Source organism: Mesoplodon mirus (genome assembly GCF_964341445.2).
Source record: "Mesoplodon mirus genome assembly, chromosome: 18".
Classification (NCBI taxonomy): domain Eukaryota; kingdom Metazoa; phylum Chordata; class Mammalia; order Artiodactyla; family Ziphiidae; genus Mesoplodon; species Mesoplodon mirus.
Window position 1 is genome coordinate 39,064,680 of NC_138994.1, and position 22,282 is coordinate 39,086,961.

Here is a 22,282-nt window from a genome sequence, read left to right on the forward strand (position 1 = left end):
CTAGTAAGGTACAAGGTAGGGATCTTGTTTTTTTGTTTAGATAGTGACTCAGTTTCTCAACTTGAGAAATATGTATTTATCCCTTACTGAAAATTCCTGTATATGTTTGTGTCTAACTCCTGACTTTTTTATTGTGCTTCGTTGACCTGTTTACGAACTGTGTCTGTCTCCACAGTGTTTTAATTATTCTAACTTTATGTTGTACCATCTCCAGGGACCCCTGTACTCCTCTTCTGTTTTAGAATTTTCCTGGCTGTTCTCGCTTGTTTCTGTTTTCTATAGGAACTCGTATAAAAAGCTTATTTAGCTCAAAATGCACTCCTGTGGGTGCTTTGCAGACGGACGCACAGGAGGTTGCCTCGGTGGTGAGCGCCCGGGAGATCCAGGCCGTGGCCGAGCTGCTGCAGGTCTCCCCCGAGGGCCTGCAGAAGGCCATCACCTTCAAAGTGACCGTGAGTCCCTGGGTGCGGGGTATGCCATCGAAGCCTCCTGCCAGCCCTGGACAGAGCTGCTTTGTGCCCCGTCCTGTGTGGGCCCCCTGCCCCTCTCACCCACCTCCCCAACCTGTCCATCTTCTGGGTCTGGCCCAGAGGTGGGTAACCTCAGACCCCAAAGGCATGTTTGGCACCAGTCTCCAGGCCTTTGCATAGGTTGTTTCCCCTGCCTGGAATGCTGTTCCCTTTTTCACGCCTACTGATCCTCAAGCCCCGACACAGGTACCCTCTGCTCCAGGGAGCCGTCCCTGACCCCTGGCTGGGCCAGTATCTCCCACACCCCTGCCCTCCCCCTCCCCTGGCTGATGTCACCATTGTGTCTGCTTCTGCCTCTGTCTCCCCCTCAGACCGGCAGCCCTCATCCCACCAGCAAGCCAGGCAGAAGGGGGGACGAGGGTGTCTGTCCTGCCCCTGGCTGACTTCGTGCCTGAGACAAGTCACACCATCTCCCCAGCTCCCCTCCCCACGCCCCCAACCCCCAGTCCTCTGGGGACTTTCCGGAGGTGGTGGCCAACCTGCTGTCACTCAGGGGCTGCATCCCCCGCAGGAGACAATGCGAGAGAAGATCTTCACCCCCCTGACTGTGGAGAGCGCTGTGGATGCCAGGTGAGGCCACACCTCCCGCCTGAGCCCCAGGTCCCCCGCCCCCTCGCTGTGCCTGCCCCCCCCCCCCCCCGCCAAACACCATCTCTGCTCCAGGGATGCCATCGCCAAGGTCCTGTACGCGCTGCTGTTTGGCTGGCTCATCACCAGGGTCAACGCGCTGGTGTCCCCGCAGCAGGACGCGCTGTCCATCGCCATCCTGGACATCTATGGCTTCGAGGTGGGGCCCCGGGGGCTCTCTCACACCATCATCTGTTCAGGGCCCTCCCCTAAGATTATCTCCCTCCACTCGCCCACAAGCACTCCCTGGGGCCTCCGGGCGCCAGGCCCTGTGGGCAACACCAGGGACCTCAGAAAGAACCAGACCTGCGCCCTGCCCTTGGGGCGCTTCCAGGAGGGACTGGGTGGGATGAGGATGGACACTGACAAACACATGTGGTCAGAGCTGTAACAGAGGCAGCCTGGCGCTGGGGGAGCCTAGAGAAGAACCCTAGCTGGGCAGACCTCAGGTAAGGTTTCCTGGAGGGGGAGGAGACGTCCTGAGCTAATTCCTTAAAAACCAGTCAAGGCATTTGAGGCGGAGGGAACAGCCTATGCGGAGGCTCAGAGGTGTGGGCCGTGGTGTCTGGGGAGGTGGAAGTCATCTGGGCGGTTAGGGTGGGGGACATGGAGAGAGACAGGCAAAATCAGAATAACAGAAGTGGCAGCTGCTCCCGTGGCACCTGTTGTGTGCCAGCTGGTGTCCTAAGCACTTTGCTTCTTAGTTCACTTAATCCTTACAGCCACCCTGTGAGGTGGGCACTGTCGTTATCCCCATTTTACAGGTGGGGAAACTCAGACATGGGGGGCTTAGAAAGCGGCAGAGCCAGGATTGGAACGTAGGCAGAAGGTTCCAGAGCCTGGGGCTTCAGCCACTGCATGTGCCACCTTGCGTGGGACTGTCAGGTTCTCACCTGTGCACAGTCGGAGCCACTGAGGGTTCTGGGCAGGGGGTCTGTGGGAGGGGCTCCAGTTTGCTGAAACTGCGGCCGCGGAAGGCGGGGATGAGTCTGCACGGGAGGTGGGCAGGCCCTGGGTGGCACGGACGGGCTGCTGGCCACGGAGGGGCCGGACCCAGCCTCACCACACGCCCAGCAGGACCTGAGCTTCAACAGCTTCGAGCAGCTGTGCATCAACTATGCAAACGAAAGCCTCCAGTACCTCTTCAACAAGATTGTCTTCCAGGAGGAACAGGTGAGAGGCCTCCGCCAGCTCTCTGTCCCGTCCCCGCTGGCCGCTGGGCCTCCTTGGATGCAGATGGGTTGTGCTGGGAATCAGCACACGCGAAAGCCTGTGTTATGGAGGGGCAGGTGCGGGGGTGCTGAGCGCAGAGAAGAGCCCCTTGGGGAGTCCTCCTCACCCGTGGCGGGGCCGTTCCAGGCCGGGGGAGGAGCGGGGCCCAGAGGAGGTGGTTCATGTTGCCCTGCTGGGGAGTGAGCTCCCTGGGCTGGGAGGCGTGCACGCAGAGGTGCCCTGGCCAGGGCCCCGCATGGCGTCCGCCTGGGGGACGGGCTGGGAGGGACCCAGGGCTAGGAGGCAGAGGCCCGCCGCCTGCAGGAGGAGTACATCCGCGAGCAGATCGACTGGCAGGAGATCGCCTTCGCCGACAATCAGCCCTGCATCAACCTCATCTCGCTGAAGCCCTACGGCATCCTGCGCATCCTCGACGACCAGTGCTGCTTCCCCCAGGTGAGCCGTGGCGCTGTGTGAGCCTGCTCAGGACGCTGGACGTCTCTGAGCCTCGTGTCCTGCATTCCTCTCTGCTCTGGCGTGGGGTCGGGAGCTCAGGACACCCAACCTGCCATTCAAATCTGGGGTGACTGAGGCTGGATGGGGGCTCGGGACGAGGGGCTGCACCAGCCTGGGAAGTCATAGAAGGCTTCCTGGAGGAGGTGACCTTGTGCTTGGGCCTCAGATTCTGATTGGAAAACACAAGGGTGGGATGGGTGCTCTGGGCAGTGGGACTAGAGCGTGCAGAGACAGCTGAGCTGGATGGGGAGCAGCTGGGAGCACACCTGTCTTCAGGGTCCACTTACGCCGCCCCAGCCCGAGCAGTGGGCAGCCAGGGGAAGCGGGGACTTGTTCCTCCTCCCCGGTGCTCGCTGGGGACCATTCAGGGCTGGAGAATTTGCCACTAGGCGAGGAATGGGATGCCAGGCCCCTGTCCACCCACTGACCGCCGCCTACCCCCAGGCCACAGACCACACGTTTCTGCAGAAGTGCCATTACCACCACGGCGCCAACCCACTCTACTCCAAACCCAAGATGCCACTGCCCGAGTTCACCATCAAGCACTATGCGGGCAAAGTCACCTACCAGGTGAGACCCAGAACCATGGCCTCCAGTGCCCTTCCCCACCGCTGGAGACACTCGCACCTGTTCCAGTTTTGGTCCTGCTGATCCTCAGCTGTGTGACCTTGGCCAAGTCACTTTACCTCTCTGAGCCTCAGTTTCCTTATCTGGAAAGTGGGGATGATAATAGTGCCCGTCTCACGGGGTGAGTGAGCGAAGTCCAGGGCCAGGGCAGGTGTGATGAGGAGGAGCCCCCATCAGCGGTCACTGACACCACTGCCATCTCGGCTCATTCCTGTTCTGGAGACGTCTCAGGCCAGGACTTTTAGCCTCTGTCCCTACTGGGCCTCATTTTCGTCATCCGTAGAATGGGCATGGGACAGCGTCCTCACTGAGGATGGGACCAAGACGTGGACTGGTCGTGTGAAGCTGTGGCTACTGCCCCTGCCCTGGGAGTGGAGAGGCTAGTGGGGCAGGAGGGGAGGGGAGGGGACCAGAGCAGGGGGAGGGGCCCATCCCTCCTAGGATACACAGGGAGGCCGAGGCCTGGAGGGGCAGGGCCAGGGTCACCCGGGGCTGTGAGCCCCTGACCCACCGTCAGGAGGAGGGAGGAGGAGGGGGGCAGGCAGGCTGACACACCCCGGGGCTGCGTGGGGTTGGGGCGGGGACCAGCCCGAGCTGCCCCGCCCCTCCCCCTTTCCAGGTGCACAAGTTCCTGGACAAGAACCATGACCAGGTGCGCCAGGATGTGCTGGACCTGTTTGTGCGGAGCCGGACACGGGTGAGCGAACCCCTCGCCACCCCAGCCCCCCGCAGCCTGAGCACCCAGCCCACCGTTAGGCCCCTCTCCCAGCCCGGCAGGTGGGGTGGTACCCCAGCCCGGTCCTGCCTCTGGCTCACCCCACCCCGTCCCTCCCTGAGCGGTTCTTCCATCCCCACACCTTCTCGGCCTCCACTTCCTCCTCTGTCGAGTGGGCACCCTCCCCCTGAAAACATTGCCAGAGTTCACGGCCAGGTCTGTAACAGGCCACCTCGGAGCCAGGCACGGAGTTAGTGCCTGTGTGTTCCCCAGCCACGGGCGGGCCCCTTGAAGGTGCTGAGCACCCTCACTTGAGAGGTATGCCAGCCGGGAGGACGTGGCCTCGCAGAGAGGACAGGGGTCCAGAGGGTCACTTTTCTGATCCCTCTGGTCCAGAGACTGATGCCTTTTGTTCTTTCCCTGTCTCTCTCTTTCCTCGTTTTTGCCTCTGGGTCCCTCCGCATCCCTGTCTCCTGTCTCCCGCGCCTTGACTGCTGACTGGCCCAGGTGGTGGCACACCTCTTCTCCAGCCATGCCCCGCAGGCTGCCCCTCAGCGCCTGGGCAAGAGCAGCTCTGTCACCCGGCTCTACAAGGCGCACACGGTGGCTGCTAAGTTCCAGCAGTCGCTCCTGGATCTGGTGGAAAAGATGGAGAGGTGGGCGCGGGCACCCAGCCTCACCTCTGACCCACCCTGTGACCCTCAGGGGTAAGCACCCTCCTTCTCTGGGGCCTCACACTGCCCTCCTCCCACCCCTGTCCAGGTGTAACCCCTTGTTCGTCAGGTGCCTGAAGCCCAACCACAAGAAGGTATGTGATGGCTGAGGTCCCTGGGGGAGCCAAGTCCTCTCCCCATGCTGTGTGACCTTGGGTGAGTGGCTTTGCCTCTCTGGCCCTCCGTCTGTTGGGCCAATGTGCGGGCTCCCTATCTGAGCCTTCCCCCAGGAGCCAGGCCTCTTTGAGCCAGATGTGGTGATGGCCCAGCTACGCTATTCGGGGGTGCTGGAGACTGTGCGGATCCGCAAGGAGGGCTTTCCGGTGCGGCTGCCCTTCCAGATGTTCATCGACAGGTACCTCGGTCAGGGTGGTTCTGAGCTCCAGAGACCCCTTCCCAGCCCACCATGGCCCTAGGAATACACAACCCAGGATGAATAGGGCTTGCCACGCACAGTTGCTCAGATTGTGCAGTATGCAAGACCAGCACGTGCCAGCTGTTATATGGAAGATGTATTTACTGTTTTGCATTTTTTCATAGTTTTATTATGTGTGTGTGGATTCTAAAGAGTAGTAATTTTAATAGTTATTTTGACAAGTTTCCAGCAGATGGCGGTAAATCACCTTATTCTACTGAAACAATTTATTACAGTTTTTGGGTTGCTCAGTATTTTTTTTTTTTTAATTTTCATAATTTAAAAAAAAATAATTTATTTATTTTATTTTGGGCTGCTCTGGGTCTTCGTTGCTGCGTGCGGGCTTTTCTCTAGTTGCAGCGAGTGGGGGCTACTCTGTTGCGGTGCGCGGGCTTCTCACTGCAGTGGCTTCTCTTGTTGCGGAGCACGGACTCTAGGCGCACGGGCTTCCGTAGTTGTGTCATGCGGGCTCAGTAGTTGTGGCTCATGGACTCTAGAGCGCAGGCTCAGTAGTTGTGGCGCACGGGCTTAGTTGCTCCACGGCATGTGGGATCTTCCCGGTCCAGGGCTCGAACCCGTGTTCCCTGCATTGACAGGTGGACTCTTAACCACTGCGCCACCCGGAAAGCCCTAATTTTCATAATTTTTGAGCTTACTTTTAAGGCCTCTTTTATTTTATTTTTTTTATTTATTTATTTTTGGTTGCATTGGGTCTTCATTGCTGCATGTGGGCTTTCTCTAGTTACGGCGAGCGGGGCTACTCTTCATTGCAGAGCACGGACTTCTCATTGTGTTGCAGAGCACGGGCTCTAGGCGCGCGGGCTTCAGTAGTTGTGGCACATGGACTTAGTTGCTCCGCGGCATGTGGGATCTTCCCGGACCAGGGATCGAACCCATATCCCCTGTATTGGCAGGTGGATTCTTAACCATTGCGCCACCAGGGAAGTCCTCAGCAGATTCTTGAGGACAGAAAGCCTTTTCCTGGTTAGAAGACATTATGAGTAGAGGCACTGCTGGGACTCGGGCTTCCGGGAGACGGGGGCTGGGGGCGGTGACCCCAAGGTCACCCACCCCCACGCTGGGTTTGGGCCCTGCAGGTACCGCTGTCTAGTGACCCTCCAGCACAACCTGCCAGCCAGTGGGGACATGTGTGTGTCCGTGCTGAGCCGCCTGTGCACGGTCACGCCAAACATGTACCGCGTCGGCGTCAGCAAGGTAAGTCCCACCGGCACTCAGCCCCTGGGTGCCCCACGGCTGGAGCCTGTGGGCTCAGAAACACTCAGGCTGCAGGCTACTGTCCCAGAGGCCATCCAGTCGAGCTGGTAAATGGATGCTGATCCTACCTCCGGACTTTGCCCGGCTGTTCCCACTGCCTAATTCACCATCCCGCCTTCCCCCGCCTCTCCAGACCTAGCGCATCCTCCACCCTACTCCAGGGCTGCCTTGTCTGTCTGCCTCCATGGACTTTTGGAGAGGGAGGGGCCTCCAGGCAGTCACATGGCCTTCCCCTGCCTCAGTCCTTGCCTCCTGCCCTCAGCTGTTCCTGAAGGAGCACCTGCACCAGCTGCTGGAGGGCATGCGGGAGCGCGTCCTGAACCTGGCAGCCCTCACGCTGCAGCGCTGCCTCCGCGGCTTCTTCATTCAGCGGCGTTTCCGCTCCCTGCGCCGCAAGATCATCTTGCTGCAGAGCCGGGCCCGTGGCTACCTGGCCAGGTGTGGCCCAGAGAGGGCAGGACTCCCTGGAGTCCAACGGCTAGGCTCTGGGAAGGCCGAGCCTGAACTTGGGTAGTGAGCTCCCTGTTCCTGGAGGCATGCAAGCTGAGAGTAGGGCCTCTGCAGGAAGGGTGATCAGACTCTCTGTGTCTCTGCTTTTGGATGTCCTTCCCTCCCACCCCCTGGTCCTTGTGACTGGTGGGTGGGAATCCCTCCAGCCAAGAGGGTCCCCCCGCCCCAGCATGTCCCATACCCTGGGACTACAACCTGATTGGAGGTACATAGTCCAGACGGTTTAATCCAGGTCTTGCCACTCAGGTTATCGTGTGACCTTGGCCAAGTCACTGCCCCTCTCCGAGATTGTTTCCCTTTGTGCAGAGGGCCCCGGAGTGAAGTGTGGGCACTGATACCCAAGCAAGGCAGGTGTGGGCGTCTCTGTCTCTTGGTCACTCATGACCCCTGCCCTGAAACCCCCCTACTCAGACCCTCCTTTCCTCCCCACGCCCAGGCAGCGGTATCAGCAGATGAGGAGGCGTCTGGTGAAGTTCCGGGCCCTGGTGCACACGTGCACAAGCCACCGGCGTCACCTCAAGGTGCTGCAGGCCTGCCCCTTGCCCTCCTCCCAGGAGCTGGGCCTGCCCCGTCGGGCTCCGGCGGGGGCAGCAGGAACAGGGAGGAAGCACTTGGCCCCCAGGCAGAGACTGCTGGTCTGGGCGGGCTTGGGTTCGAATCCCCGTTGGGCCCTCTGTAGCTGAGAAATCCCCACCCACCCCTTGGGGATGTGCAGGGAGTTGAATGAGAGGCTGCATGGGAAGGGTGTGGCTAGTGCAGGGCTCACAGCAGGGGCCCCAGTAACCGGGCATGATTAGAATTTGGTGACCTGAACAGCACTGGCTCTGGTGTTGCTCTTGCCTTCATGCCAGTCTCAGCTTATTGTTGTATAACCCACCGCCAGACAGACAGACATAACCCCAAAGCCCCGAGGAGCTGCGCCTTTACTGGAGGTTCTGTGGGCACCGGGGAGGGGCCCCGTCACACGTCTCTCCGCTACTTCCCAGAAGTCCTGTGCGTCTCTCCTTCCCCAAAGTGTCACTCTGCCTTCTGCCTGTGTGTCTCTCGCTGTCTTTTCCCACACCACGTTTCTCTGGCCGCGCCTCTGCCCCCTCGTCTGTGAGGTGGGCCTGGGGCCATCGCCTCTGCCCGCCGCTGCCCGCCCTGACCATCTGCTCTCCTGCAGCCAAGGGCGGAGCGGAGACTCTGGGTAGCGGAGGCGTGGCTACGGGGGCAGGAGGTGGGTGTGGGGGTCCGGGTGGCCGCAGGGGACAGGAAGGGAGGCCGGCAGGTGGGGGAGCAGCAGGCCTGTTTCCTCACCCTGTGCCGTCCCCCCAGGAGCTGAGCAAGCGGCAGGTGGTGGCCGTGGGGCACCTGGAGGTCCCGGTGGAGCTGGCTGGGCTCTTGCGAGCAGTGGCGGGTACATCAGCGCCAGGCGGTGTGGTGGGAGCGGGTGCGCGAGGGGACCAGGCCCCTCATGGCCTCCTCTGTCCACAGGCCTCAGGACGGGCCAGGTGCCCCGGGTGGCCCCCGTGCGGACTCCCCGGCTTCAGGCTGAGCCCCGGGTCACGCTGCCCCTGGATATCAACAACTACCCCATGGCCAAGTTTGTCCGGTGCCACTTCAAGGTGAGGGCTGGCAGAGGCCCAGTTAGAACTGGCACTGTCCTCAGCCTGGGGCTGGCTCCTGGCCACGCCCTGTGGGATCAGGTATGAGCCTTTCAGTTGCTGGGTCTGGGTCGTGAGGAGTCCGGGGCCTCCAGGGGCCCTGGATAGCAGTGGAGGGCTCTCGGGGGCTCGGGACGTGGCTGTTTGGAAATGTTTCAGAAATTTAACGAGCGGTGGATCCACAGCACATCATCCCTGCTCCTCATTCTCTGCCCTCCGAGGGGGCCTCACGGGGACTCTGTCACCGATACGCTGGTGTCTGCCCCTCTGCCAGCCGGTTACCCGTCTGCACACTGGGACCTGTGTTTCCCAGGCTGCTGTGCCCCGACCTGGCCCAGAGCAGTGGATCCGGACGCGTCGTCTGTCCCAGCTCTGTGCCCACGTGCCCGCCCTGTGCCCCCAGGAACCTGCCTTCGGGATGCTGACAGCGCCCCTGAGGACGCCTCTCACACGGCTGCCAGCGGAGTATCATGCAGAGGCTGTGGGCATCTTCAAGCTGGTACGGGTCTGCCTAGACCACCTTCGAATTCATAGCCTCTGCCCCTGAGGCCAGATGGCGAGGCCCCTCACCCTGCCCTCCTGGACCCTCTAGTAGCCCAAGCCATGAGCCTGGGAGGGATGGGGTCGGATATGCATGTTAGAAAGTACCTTCTGGGGCGTGGGTGGTGCAGGAGGTGAGGGGCCTCCTGGAGGCCGGGCGTGCGGGGAGGGGCTGGGGCTGTAGAAGGTTCGTGAGCAGGAGAACCTTGATTTTTCCCAAAGGCTTGGTCACCTGGCCCAGGCTATGGCTATTACACCGTAACATGGGGGACTTTCATATGGGCAGGGGGACATGGGAAGGACACGAGAGGGATGTGGGGTGGGGGTGGGGACCTGGTGGGAACAGCCCTCCGAGAGGCCCAGGAGAGTCTGTTTGTGGCCAGATCCTGCGTTTCATGGGTGACCCCCAGCTGCATGGAGCCCGGGACCACGTCTTCGGGAACTACATCGTGCAGAAAGGGCTGGCGGTGCCCGAGCTGCGGGATGAGATCCTGGCGCAGCTGGCCAACCAGGTGTGGCGCAACCCCAGTGCCCACAATGCTGAGCGGGGCTGGCTCCTGCTGGCCGCCTGCCTCGGCGGCTTTGCGCCTTCCCCGCGCCTCGACAAGTACCTGCTCAAGTGAGTGGAGCTGGGGGGCCCAGGGCGGATGCCAGGTCAGGCTGGGCCAGGAGGGAGGCTCGGTCCTTGGAAGCTCAGGCTTGGGGGCTGGCCTGGGGCTTCACTGCGGAGGGCAGGAGTCGGGTGAGGCGGGATACAGGGCTTCTGGGACTTGGAGGTAGCCAGCCCAGGTTGCGGGGAATTTGGAAGAGAGGCGCTGACCTCTCACATCGTGGGGGGCGGGGTGTAGCGGTATGGTTAGGAGCGTAGACTCTGACAGTCTGTGTTCAAATCCCAGCTCAGCCTCGTATGACCTGTGTGACCTTGGGCAAGTTACTTAATCTCTCTGAGCCTGTTTCCTCTCCTATAAAACGGGGCTGATAAGAGTACCTACGTAGTAGACTTGTGTGAGGATTAAATGTGCAAACACGTGTGAAATGCTTAGAACAGAGACAGGCTCACGGTAAGTGCTGTGTGCATGTAGCCGTTGTCAGCATCCTGGTCTTGATAAGATGATGGTGATATTGATGTCACCGTGCTGGGTGATAAGAATGATTTGCAAGCAGGCCCTGGGCAGCATCCTAGTTCTGACACTTACTTGCTGTGTGACTGGGGCCAAGTCACTGCCCGTCTCTGAGCCTCATTCCTTACCTGGAAATTGGGGATGGTAACAGGACCCACCTCACAGGGTAGCTGTGAACTACAGAGCGTGCAGAGCTCCCCGGAGCCTTGTGCAGTAGGGGCAGCTCCCTTGGCCAGCTCTGGAAATCTGTGCCGGGGGCAGGGCCACTACCTGCCTGCTGGGCTTCCCGTGGGCACGGCTCTAGCTTCCCTCCGGTAGCTGCTGTCTGCCTGCTCCTCTGGTGCTCCTGGCCAGGCTGCCAGCGGTGGGGAGTGGGCAGGGAGCCCGGCACAAGGAGTGCCCGCCACTGATAGGGATCAGGCTGGCTGGTCCTGGGTCAGGTTGAACCCTCACGGCCGTCTCTGTGAACTTGGAAGCAGGCTCAGAGAGGGCCGATGACCGCCCGGGGTGGCCTGGTGAGGGAACGGAGGGAGTCCCCAGAGGCCAGGTCTTTGCCCACACCCCCTGCAGACCCTATCCTGGCAGTGACATTTTGCTCCAACAAGCTTAGGTGGGCCAACCTGGAACCTCTTTGGCCGTCCTTGGACCTCTGGCCTGGACACTTTCCACTTAGCCCAGGAACTCTGGGCTGCCCGAGATCATTTGTAGACCACTTTCAGAGCTCTGGGCCGGCCTGGGCCCTCTGACTAGCCTCGGGGTCTTCCCCCACTCCGGCCAGCCTCGGGGTCTTCCCCCACTCCCAGCCAGCCTCGTGTCCCTCCTCATCCTCGCACCAACTCCTACCCACCAGGTTTGTGTCTGACTATGGGCGGAATGGCTTCCAGGCTGTGTGTCAACATCGCCTCATGCAGGCCATGGGCCAGGCCCAACAGCAGGGTTCTGGCGCTGCCCGCACCTTCCCTCCGACCCAGCTCGAGTGGACAGCAACCCAGGAGAAGGCCGGAATGGCGCTGGACGTGGGCTGCTTCAACGGTGAGCTGCCCTCTCCCTGCATGGTGCTGCTCCCCGCACCCCCGCCCCTGCCCCATGGCGGGGCAGCCGGATTCAGCAGGCGCCAGTAGCCTGGGGTTAGGAGGCGCTGGGGAGGGGCCTGCGGGATGTAGCCCTGGAGAGAGGTCAGTGTGTGTGGGCACACGGGGGCTGGACCTGGAAGCGGGGAGGGGAGCCAGGGCCGTGAGATGCAAATTCAGGGTCCAGGACGAGAGCGAGTGGGGGCGGCAGGACTGGCCCGCAGATGCTCCGGGCTGAGCCCTGCACCTGCTGCTGCCCAGGTGACCAGTTCTCCTGCCCAGTGCACTCCTGGAGTACGGGGGAAGAGGTGGCTGGAGACATTCTGAGGCACAGGTGGGCTCCTGGAATGCCCCACCCAGTGCACCCCTGTGCACCTTGGAAGGAGGAAGGGAGGGGCGAGAGGTCAGGCCCCCAGCCCCGGAGGGTCCACTCCGGCATGAGTGATGTCTGGCTCCCATCCCAGGGTCTCCCCCGCTGGTACCTCTTGGCTCTGTTCCTTACTCCCAGCCCTTCGCGTGCTGTCTCCAGGGGGCTGGCCGACAGCTGGCGGGGCTGGACGGTGGCTATGAAGAAGGGGGTCCAGTGGGCAGAGCTGGCCGGCCACGACTACGTGCTAGATCTGGTGTCGGACCTCGAGCTACTCAGGGAGTTCCCGCGACGGAAAGCCTACTTCATCGTGGGTGCAGAGGGGCCCACGGCTGGCAGGGGAGGTCCCAGGTAGAGATGGCCTCTCCTGGCACAAGGCTCCCCCTCCCGGATGCTGGTGGTGGGGGACTGCATTCTGAACTTAAGCTTAGAGGTCCTCACGGAGGTGGGGCTCACCAAAGGGCCCTGCCTTTAAAGGGAGAGAGTCAGCCAGTTCCGGGGCGCAGGAGAGAACGGGGGTTCTGGGAGGGCTCTGGGTCTCTGGGGGGTCAGCTGCTCTGTGTTCTCCGTCCCCACAGGGTGTTTGGAAACAGCTGGGACTCGGACGAGGATGCGCCCACTAGGCCCCAGCCCCCGGGGCATGTGCCCGTCGTGGCCAACTCCGATGGGTACTGCAGCCACAATGAGGACGGTACAAATGAGGAGATTGAGGCCCAGAGAGGGACAGTGACCCACCAAGGTCAACCAGCAGTGGCCGCTGTCTCTGGTGGGGAGGGAGCCTGGGAGCTGGGAGTGGTCATCAGCAGGAGAAAAGAACTTGACTTTTGTGTCCTCCAACCCCGCCAGACTCAGACAGCCTTGGGGAGCCCGCTGTGCCCCACAGAGGACTGGACTGCTACCTGGATAGCCTCTTCGACCCCGTGCTGTCCTACGGGGATGCGGTAGGGACGCAGCAGGGCATTTGCAGACCACAGCACAGCGTGTGCACACAGGAGCCTCTCTCAGCCAGGGTCATGGGGTGGCGTGTCCCCTCTGGATCTCTGCTGGGGGTCAGGCAAAGTATGAGGGTGTCCTAACAGCTAGAGGTGCTCAGAAGGACCCACAGCTGGGGGTCCAGGACACCCTGGGAGCGGCCCCTGGGCACCCTTGCTCACTCTGGGAACTCCCAGGAGCCCGTCCAAGGCATAATGTGAAGCCCTGAGCAGGGCGCAGCCCCTTTGAGCCTCAGTTTGCTCCCCTGTGAAAGGGGTGGTTTGGGGCTCGCAAGGTTGCTGGAGGCCTGACCGGGGTGCTGTGTGGGCAGAGGCCGGGCACACAGCAGATGCTGGCCGGTGGGAGGCCCCCGGGATGCAGGCAGTGGTGGTGTCAGGTGCCTGTTGCCTTGGAACCTGGGGAGTATGGCACTGGGGCAGTCACTTGAGCCACCTGCTCCTGCTCCCAGGACCTGGAGAAGCCAACAGCCATTGCCTACCGCATGAAAGGGGGAGGCCAGCCTGGTGGAGATGGCAGTAGCAGCAGCAAAGGCAGCCCCCGGAGACCTCCAGAGCCAAAGCCAAAGCTAAGTCAGTGCCTGCCCCCGGTCGGTTCCAGGGTCGGGCAGGGTGGAGCCCCTCGGTTCTTAGGGCCGCTTTGGCCCTAGAACAGAGGCAGCCTCGGCCGTGGGGGGAGGTTGAGCCGGCGGAGGAGGGGCAGGCATGGTAGGGAATCCCCCCCATCTCCCGAGCCTCTGGATCCATGTCCCCTGACACGGCCCCCCCAGTTCCAGGCCTGGACGCCTCCACGTTGGCCCTGCAGCAAGCCTTCATCCACAAGCAGGCTGTGCTGCTGGTGAGTGCCGGGGTTGGGGGCTGCGGGGAGCGGAGCCTGGGCCTGCCCGCTCACCACCGCTACTCTCCCCAGGCCCGGGAGATGACCCTGCAGGCCATGGCGCTCCAGCAGCAGCCCCTGAGTCCCAGCCCAAGGCCATCACCCCCAGAGGTGAGCCTGGTTCCCCAGGTGAGTGCTGTGGTGCCCTGGGGCATCGCTGCACCTCTCTGAGCCAGGAGCCCCCCTCAATCTCTCTTGGGCAGACGTGGGGTCCCTGAGAGCAGACTGATGTGTCCCGGGAAGTCCACCCCACATCCCGCTCTCCACAGAAACCCCTAGCGCCAGAGGCCCGGCCGAAGTTCGTAGGCACTGGACTCCCGGCCAAGCCCGTGCTCTTGCGCTCCGCTCCAAAGCCTGTGGCTCCCGCTCCTCTGGTCAAGGCCCCGAGGCCCCCCACCAAGCCCGTTGCTGCCCCCATTCTAGCTCAGGGCCGGGCGCCTCCAGAATCCAGTAAGTGTCCTCTCCCAGCCAGGGGGCCTCCCACTTCCCAGGGCAGGGCTGGGAGGGCAGTCTCACCTGTGCCCCCACGCCCCTGCCGCAGCTTCGCCCGGCCTAGAGCTGGTCCGGTCCTCGACCCTCAACTCGGAGCACTTCCCGCAGCCCACGCAGCAGATCAAGGACATCGTCAGGCAGCACCAGCAGCCGCCCCGGGGAGGCCGGCCCGAGGCCTTCAGGTCAGCCTGGCCTCCCCAGCCCTCTGGCCGTCCAGACGGCGGCCTCCCCACGGGCCTGCGCGGCCGCCACCCATGTGCCCGTCCGCTGGGTTCGCAGTGTCCCCCGCCCAGCAACTTTTAGGGAGTGAGTCTGTTCACACAGGTGGTCCAGATGAGCCACCCGGGCAGAGGGAGGCCAGGACCGCTCTCTAGGGTGTGCTGTGTGACCCCACACCCGCCTCTGGTCCTCTCTTGGTCCTCGTTTATAGTGATGGGGGTGGAGGAAAAAGTTCCCTATTGTAGGATTATGTGGCTGGGAAGAGGAGACTCAGTGTCCCACCCACCAGGAAGGACGGCGGGAGGGTGTTCGTGAAGCGGCCGGACCCCCACGAGGAGGCCCTGATGATCCTGAGGGGGCAGATGAGCCATGCAGCGGCGTCATCTGGCGCCCAGGTGAGGGGCAGGGTCTGGCTGGGCCCAGGTGGAACAAAGGACAAAGTGGGGCCTCTGGGGGAGCCTCAGAAACCAGCTGCCCCTAGAAGCTGTGGCCTTGCTGCTCCCCCCTGAGCGCTGTCTTTGGGGCAGGGACAGGTCCCCAGAGAGGCCGTAGCCCTGGTGAAGCCAGTGACCAGCACACCAAGGCCATCCGTGGGGCCCACTCCAGGTGAGGGCCAGGAGGGAGGGAGGGAGGGGCCTGAGGGCAGGTGTCCAAGTGTGAACACAGGTGAGACTTGGTCTGTGTGACGGTGGCAGGTGTGTCCGTGTCCCTGGACCCGTGTGGACCTACAGTATGGATGTCTGTGTAATTGCATCAGCACTTAACACTGATTTCAGGCCAGGCCCACTCTGACTTCACTAAATCTTCACTAAGACCCTTCAACACAGTACCATTTGTGCCTCTAGATGTTACAGGTGGGGAGACAGGCACAGAGAGGTTAAGTGACTTGCCCAAGATCACACAGCTCCAAAGTATCAGATCAGGGATAGAAACCCAGGCCTCCTGGCATCACAGCTGGAGCCCTAACCTCTGCATCCCCTGCCTCACGGCAGCCACAGCCATCTTAACAGAGATCAGTCGGTTCGCGTCACGCCCTGCCAACAACGCTCCTGTGGCTCCTGGGATAAACTCCAGACTCCTCACTGTGGCCTACGTGACACAGCATGACCTGCCCACCTCCCCAATCCCACCTCCTCCTGCTCCCCCCTCAGACACTCCGTTCCTCACTGTTTCTGGCACACACCAAGCTCACTCCTGACTCAGGGCCCTTGTCCTTGCTGTTTCCTCTGCCTAGAATGCTCTTCCCGGAAGATCTTTGCATGCCCGGCACCTCTTCATCATTCAGGTCTCAAGTGTCACCTCCTCAGAGAGGTCTGCCCGACCGCCCAGACCGAACGCCCCTCACAGACCAGCCCCCAGACTTCCCTAAGTCACCGTTTTTATTTCCACCCCAGCTCCCGGCACTGAGAGCTCTGTCCTTTCTGAACTGTCTGTTCCGCCCACACCTGCTGGGGCCTGGCCTCCAGGCAGCGGCCTGTCTGTCCTGCTCCCGGGCCCCCCGGCCCCTGGCTGGGCCTGCAGGCGCCGGGTCTCCTTGTGCGGGGAGGAGGGCTGGGCTGTGTGAGTGTGCACGTGTGCCCGCGTGATCAGGTGTGTCTACGCCACGGGCCAGGAGGCCTGTCTGCCCCAGCCCGCTCCCGCCCCTGCAGTGCTGTCCTCACGGTCCCTGGAGCCGGCCGAGGACCCCGTGCAGACAAGGCTGCACCGCCTCCTCAGCCCCGACTTCTACGGCTACCAGGATGCCCCCTGGCAGATCTTCCTGCGCAAAGAGGTGTCGGAGCCCGGCTGGGGCTGGATGGGGGCCGAGGGGCCCGAGAGGGGCGGGAGACTGGGTCAGGGCAGAGCTGAGCCAGGGTCAGGGTCAGAGCGCGGCTGGTGCGAGCGAGTGGGGCTGCAGCGGGGGAGGGGCCTCCAGAAGGTCCTCACGGAAACCCCGCCCCCACAGGTGTTCTACCCCAAGGACAGCTACAGCCACCCTGTGCAGCTGGACCTGCTGTTCCGCCAGGTGAGGGCCTCTCCTTCCTGAATGCCTCGTGGACTAGGCAGGGCACGGGACGCGTAGCCTAGTCGTCTGCAAATCCCCCTCCTTGGATTTGGGGTCCTCGACCACAGTGAGGAGGGGAAGCTGTTCTGCCAAGTCCCCCACTGTAGACAGGGTCGAAGAGCCCACTGTCCCACCTAACCAGACTCACAGCTGGTTTGAGCTACACGGGGCCTGGGGTCCAACCCAAGCCCCACCATACAGATGAGGAAACTAGGGCTTGGGGAGGGTGGAGGTGAGGAGAAGGGAGAGGGTCCTCGGAAGTGGGACCTGATTTACACAGATGACCCCACTGTTGCGTAAAGGCACCCCTGCCACATTCCCAGTCATCCTAAAACAGTCCAGTGTGGGCTCCCGGTCGGGGGAGCCCCACGGGCTGCCCGCGTCACACTCGTCCCACAGATCCTGCACGACACGCTCTCCGAGGCCTGCCTGCGCATCTCTGCGGAGGAGAGGCTCCAGATGAAAGCCCTGTTTGGTACCGTGGGGGGCCAGGGGGAGGGAAAGATGTCGATGGGGCAGCCAGCTAGACCCCGCCCCGCCAACCCTCCTCGCTCTGCTCCTGGCCTCTCCCACAGCCCGGCCGCAGGTCTGGGTTGGGCTCTGCCTGACTGGCTGTGGCCTCGGCTGTCCCTGTCTGTCTGTGGACATCAGTTTCCCAGTATGGACACTGGGAACACAACAGACTGACACCTCCTTGCTGAGGGTCAGCCTCCCCCCATGCCATGTGGGTCAGTCCTGACCCGACCTGTGTCCCTTAGCCCAGAAGCAGCTGGACACACAAAGGCCCTTGGTGACAGAGAGTGTGAAGCGGGCCGTGGTCAGCATTGCACGCGACAGCTGGGAGGTCTATTTCTCGCGCCTCTTCCCTGCCACGGTGCGAGCCCCCTGCCCGCCCCCTGCCCACCCCGGGGCTCCAGGGATGAGGCCGGAAGAGCCTCACGTGCCACTTGTCCCCACTTCAGGGCAGCGTGGGCACCGGCGTGCAGATACTAGCTGTGTCCCACACGGGCATCAAACTCCTGCGCGTGGTCAAGGGCAGCCACGAGGCCGGTGGGCCGCTTCGGGTCCTGCGCACATACAGGTGACTGGCAGGCGGGCGGGAATGGGGCTGGCCGGATGCTGGACATGGGCTGGCACCAGCGCTTCCTCACCGGCTTGCTTCACAGCCAGTGACTGAGTACGGTTGGCCCTCCATATCCGCAGGCTTCACATCCACAGATTCAACCAACCGCGGATGGAAAATATTCAGAAAAGAAATTTCAGAAAGTTCCAAAAAAGCAAAGCTTGAATTTGCCACTCACCAGCAATTATTCACATAACGTCTACTTTGCTTTTATGACTATCTACACAGCCTTTACATTGAATTAGGTGTTGGGAGTAATCTGAAAAGAAAAAAAAAAGTAATCTGGAGGTGGTTTAAAGTACACAGGATGTGCATAGGTTATATGAAAATATCAGACCATTTTATAGGAGAGACTTGAGCATCCGTGGGTTTTGGTGCCCTCGAAGGGCCCTGGAACCAGTCCCCCTCGGATACCGAGGGGCGACTGTGCCTACGATATGCATGGCTCTGTGCCAAAGCCCTTCAATCAGGGAAACAGGCTCATAGAGAGGTGTTGCTTGTCTCGGGTCCCACAGCCAAGAAGTGGGGAGCTGGGAGCCACTGCCCCATCCCCATCTCCGTCCACGCCGCAGCCTGGCCCTCAAAGAGCTCGCTGTGCAACGGGGGCGACCGTGTGAACAGCCAGATGCAGACGCAGCTCGGAAGGGAAAGGGTGCTTCGGCGTGAGACCTTCCTGAGTCCTCGGACTCCTCCCTCCTAGCAGCCCGCTTGTCCTTTATACCAGAGAACGGGGGAGCCTCACTCACCGGTTAGGTGCAGGCTCCTTGCTTCAGGAGCTGGAGAGTTTGCTCAAGGAGTGAAAGAGATAGATTTGTGTGGGCAAAATCTGGGAGGTGGGATCATGAGGCAAAAAAATAAAAGGCACGATGTGGGGAGGGCTGGAAGGTTGTGGATTCACAGGGTGTGGGCAGCACAGTAGAGCTGCGGACAGGAGGGGAGGGGAGGCCGGCAGGGGCAGAAGGAGCAGGACGGGGGGTGGAGGGCATCCCTCTAGCTGCGGGCTCCTACCCTCATGCCACCTTCCCATCCTCCAGCTTTGCAGATATCCTGTTTGTGACCATCCCCTCCCAGAACATGCTGGAGTTCAACTTGGCCAGCGAGAAGGTCATTCTCTTCTCAGCCCGAGCTCACCAGGTCAAGACCCTGGTGGACGACTTCATCCTGGAGCTGAAGAAGGTCAGGGACCTCCTACAGGTGCCCCCAGCAGGGCTGAGGGCCCAGACCGGGGCTCGTGCCTGGGAAGCATGGACGCATGTGTGCGTCAGCAACTGTGTCCGTAGGCTCTTGCACGGGCTGTGCCTTCCAGCCGGGATGCCCGTTCCCCTCTTCCCGCTCCTTCAAAGTCCTTTACTAATGCCTCTGGGCTCCATGGCAGCTGCATTGCTCATCCTCCTGCAAGGACTGCATTGCTTGCCGCTGCCCACTGCAGTGGGGGCATCCACCCACATGCTCCCTCCACACCAGGCAGCCCCCAGGCCAGGCACCTGGCCTCAGTGGGGAGGCTTCAGGAGGGGTGGAGGGGGTGAGGCCTGGGCCAGTGCGGTGACATCCTGTGTGAGGGGCAGGGGAGTGGCTCCTGGCCTCCGGGAGGAGGGGGATGAGACTGCAGCCCTCACCCAGCCCCTGGCTGACCCAGGACTCGGACTACGTGGTTGCTGTGAGGAACTTCCTGCCTGAGGACCCAGCGCTGCTGGCCTTCCACAAGGGCGACATCATCCACCTGCAGCCCCTGGAGCCACCTCGAATGGGTCAGCGCCACGGGGAGGGGTGGGCACGGCGGGGGAGGCGGGGGTGGGTGGGCACGGCTGACATAGGTCCGGCCCTCAGGCTACAGTGCTGGCTGTGTGGTCGGCAAGAAGGTCGTGTACCTGGAGGAGCTGCGGCGTCGAGGTCCTGACTTCGGTAGGTACCCTGGGACCCTCCTTCAGCTGCCAAAGCTGCCAGACCTAGAAACCCCAAACAGAGCGGATGCACGATTCTGGGTTCTGGGGTCCCAAAGGGTCTGGCCTGGCTGCAGCTCCTAAGGCGGCCATGCAGCCCAGGCCTCTGCCCGCATATCTGGCTGAAGGGTCTCCTGGACATTAGCGTTTCCATGTATGTGGCCCGAGGGTCCACAAGCGCTGCATTCTGCTCTCTGCAGCTCCTGCGGAGGGAATGCCTTCCCTTCCCAGAGCCTGCGTCCTCCTCTATGAATGGCCCCGTGACATACCTCCCGCACGAGCTCTGTATCCCTGGGCCCCCCTGCTCCCCAGATGAGACCCTCCCGCTGCTCAGAGCCCTTCCCGCCCCCTAGGTTGGCGATTTGGGACCATCCATGGGCGTGTGGGCCGCTTCCCTTCTGAGCTGGTGCAGCCTGCGGCTGCCCCCGACTTTCTGCAGCTGCCTGCAGAGCCGGGCCGGGGCCGCGCTGCCGCCGTGGCCGCTGCCGTGGCCTCCACTGCTGCTGCCCGGGAGGTGGGCCGCAGGAGGGAGGTGAGAGCTGCCCGGGGCTGGGCCGAAGGGCGGACACAGCAAGGGGGTCAGCCTGACTGTGGAGGTTGAGGGGAGGGACTCAGCCAAGAGCAGGCCATCCTGGGGCCCGGCAGCCTGGTTGAGCTAGCCAGACATATGACCTATTGGGATGTGACCCCCCCGCAACGTGACCAGAGATGGCTGGAGGCGTGGCCAGTGGGGTAGGGTGGGTGGGGGTCAGCAGAAGAGTTGTGACCAGGCCACTGGGGCAGGACCAGCCTGAGCCGGCCAGCAGGCGAAGTCCACCTGGGCCGGGGTGGGGCCAGGTGAGGGGGGCAGGTCCAGTCCCGTGGCACAGAGCTTGCCAGGGTGGGGAGAGAGAAAGCAGTGAGGGGCAAGGGTCAGCCAGACCAGGCAACTGGGGAGGCAGTGGGCCCACAAGAGAGGGTCTGGGCACAGTCAGCCGGGGGTGGCATTGGGTCCACTCTGACAGGGCGGGGTGCGGCGGCCGGCTCTCTTGCAGGGTCCCCCAGTCAGGGCTGGCTCCGCCGACTGTGGGGAGGACGGCCTGGCTCTCCCACCGTACACAATGCTCGAGTTTGCCCAGAAGTATTTCCGAGACCCTCAGAGGAGACCCCAGTGAGTGGTGGCCCCACGCTGCATCCCCACCCTGGGGAGGGTCCCTCTGGGACTTCTTGCAGCCGCCCAAGCGGGAGGCCCCAGTTCTGGGCGGGGATGAGAAACCTTGAGGGGTGAGGCCCACCTGCAGCCTCCACTTCGGGAGCTTTGCTGCCCGGTGGGCTGACACGGAGTCAAACACACTCCAGGTGGGAAGGGGGTGTAGCCAAAGCTCGGAGGCAAGACTGGTCAGTAGTGTCCGCTTCCTGTTGCAGGGACGGCCTCAGGCCGAAATCCAAGGAGGGTCGGGAGTCCAGAACCTTGGAGGACATGCTTTGCTTCACCAAGGTGTCTAGCCCCAGGCACCCTCTGTAAAATGGTGGTACAAGAGCCCCCTCCCAGGCCCGTGGGCCAAACAGCCTTGTCCCCAGTGGGACCCAAGCACTCAGCACCCCGAGGGCCCGCGTTCCTCCCAGGGGCGGTGTCTTCCCTAGTGGCGTCCCCGCTGCCTTTTGGTGGTGTGGACCCTCCTGTTGTAAGAGGAGGCACCACGTGGCCCTCCCCTCCTCCCCCTCCTGACCCAGTCCTCCCATCACAGACCCCGCCCCCATGACAGCCCTTCCCATTAAGACCCCGCCCCCTCCCGACCTAGCCCCTCCCATCAAGACCCCGGCCCCTGGTGACCCAGCACCTCTCCCCACAGACCCCGCTCCAGGACTCCCTCATTGAGCTCAGCGACAGCAGCCTCAACAAGATGGCCACAGACATGTTTCTAGGTGTGGGGGTGGGACTGCAGCCAGGGCTCTGGGCCAGGTGGGACCCCGCACTGTGACCCCTGCTCACCACCACCCCTTCTCTCAACTCAGATGTGGGGCCCCTGCAGAGAGGAGGAGCCTCCCCCTCCTCCTCTGGCCACAGCCTCCCGGGGAGGCATCCAACCCCAGGGTCCCCAAGGTGGGCAGGCAGCTGGGGGTCTGGTGGCCCGAGTGGGACAGGTGTTTCCTCCAGCTGTGATGCGGTTCATGGGGGATGCCTCGCTGAAGGGCCAGAGTGAACTGGACGTGCTTTGCACCCTCCTGAAGGTCAGTCCAGCCGACTGCTGGTGCTCCCCTGCCTGCCCAGTGGCTCAGTTTCCCCATTTATCAACCAGAGTAGCAGGACTTTGGGGTGGGAAGCTCTCATGTGGCCCAAAGAGGAATGCATCCCACTGGTGGGGAGGGGTCTGGGGAAGGGGCACCAGGCCCATCTCCAAGTGCCCAGCCTGTTCCTATGTGCTGGGCGTGTGACCTGTGACCTGGCCCGCCCTCCTACAGCTGTGCAGGGACCATGAGGTCATGCGGGACGAGTGTTACTGCCAAGTTGTGAAGCAGATCACAGACAACACCAGCACCAAGCCGTGAGTGTCTTCCCCTCCCCCAGTGCATCCATGCTTCAGGAGGGGCCAGGTCAGCTTCCGGAGTCTCTCCCCCTGTCTCTCCCTCACTTCATAGAGCATGCTTGGTCTGGGACAAGCCCTTTCTTGTCTCTAAGCTTCAGTTTCCTTATCTGGAAAATGTGATGATAATGTGTGAGTCCAGGTTCTTGG

The 22,282-nt window shown here is 62.2% G+C and overlaps 1 protein-coding gene across 1 annotated transcript in view; it reads left to right on the forward strand.

The window, feature by feature from the left end:
* MYO15A (myosin XVA) overlaps positions 1-22,282 on the forward strand; it is a gene marked incomplete at its 5' end in the record, with an annotated part of 50,844 nt that overhangs the window by 13,857 nt on the left and 14,705 nt on the right. The window contains 44 exons of the mRNA XM_082603894.1: positions 339-452; positions 1,042-1,100; positions 1,194-1,317; positions 2,235-2,330; positions 2,694-2,825; positions 3,330-3,455; positions 4,132-4,209; positions 4,735-4,883; positions 4,990-5,035; positions 5,171-5,295; positions 6,453-6,570; positions 6,893-7,068; positions 7,577-7,661; positions 8,306-8,359; positions 8,458-8,539; positions 8,617-8,747; positions 9,190-9,285; positions 9,710-9,945; positions 11,298-11,479; positions 11,779-11,851; positions 12,047-12,235; positions 12,463-12,623; positions 12,731-12,825; positions 13,326-13,446; positions 13,644-13,711; positions 13,784-13,861; positions 14,020-14,200; positions 14,292-14,424; positions 14,751-14,856; positions 14,995-15,067; positions 16,111-16,232; positions 16,407-16,466; positions 16,905-16,980; positions 17,264-17,379; positions 17,468-17,586; positions 18,663-18,804; positions 19,265-19,376; positions 19,456-19,530; positions 19,922-20,100; positions 20,603-20,718; positions 20,973-21,045; positions 21,401-21,473; positions 21,706-21,779; positions 22,011-22,093. Of these exons, the coding sequence (XP_082460020.1) occupies positions 339-452; positions 1,042-1,100; positions 1,194-1,317; positions 2,235-2,330; positions 2,694-2,825; positions 3,330-3,455; positions 4,132-4,209; positions 4,735-4,883; positions 4,990-5,035; positions 5,171-5,295; positions 6,453-6,570; positions 6,893-7,068; positions 7,577-7,661; positions 8,306-8,359; positions 8,458-8,539; positions 8,617-8,747; positions 9,190-9,285; positions 9,710-9,945; positions 11,298-11,479; positions 11,779-11,851; positions 12,047-12,235; positions 12,463-12,623; positions 12,731-12,825; positions 13,326-13,446; positions 13,644-13,711; positions 13,784-13,861; positions 14,020-14,200; positions 14,292-14,424; positions 14,751-14,856; positions 14,995-15,067; positions 16,111-16,232; positions 16,407-16,466; positions 16,905-16,980; positions 17,264-17,379; positions 17,468-17,586; positions 18,663-18,804; positions 19,265-19,376; positions 19,456-19,530; positions 19,922-20,100; positions 20,603-20,718; positions 20,973-21,045; positions 21,401-21,473; positions 21,706-21,779; positions 22,011-22,093 (4,907 nt within the window). The remainder of the gene's footprint in view (positions 1-338; positions 453-1,041; positions 1,101-1,193; positions 1,318-2,234; positions 2,331-2,693; positions 2,826-3,329; positions 3,456-4,131; positions 4,210-4,734; positions 4,884-4,989; positions 5,036-5,170; positions 5,296-6,452; positions 6,571-6,892; positions 7,069-7,576; positions 7,662-8,305; positions 8,360-8,457; positions 8,540-8,616; positions 8,748-9,189; positions 9,286-9,709; positions 9,946-11,297; positions 11,480-11,778; positions 11,852-12,046; positions 12,236-12,462; positions 12,624-12,730; positions 12,826-13,325; positions 13,447-13,643; positions 13,712-13,783; positions 13,862-14,019; positions 14,201-14,291; positions 14,425-14,750; positions 14,857-14,994; positions 15,068-16,110; positions 16,233-16,406; positions 16,467-16,904; positions 16,981-17,263; positions 17,380-17,467; positions 17,587-18,662; positions 18,805-19,264; positions 19,377-19,455; positions 19,531-19,921; positions 20,101-20,602; positions 20,719-20,972; positions 21,046-21,400; positions 21,474-21,705; positions 21,780-22,010; positions 22,094-22,282) is intronic.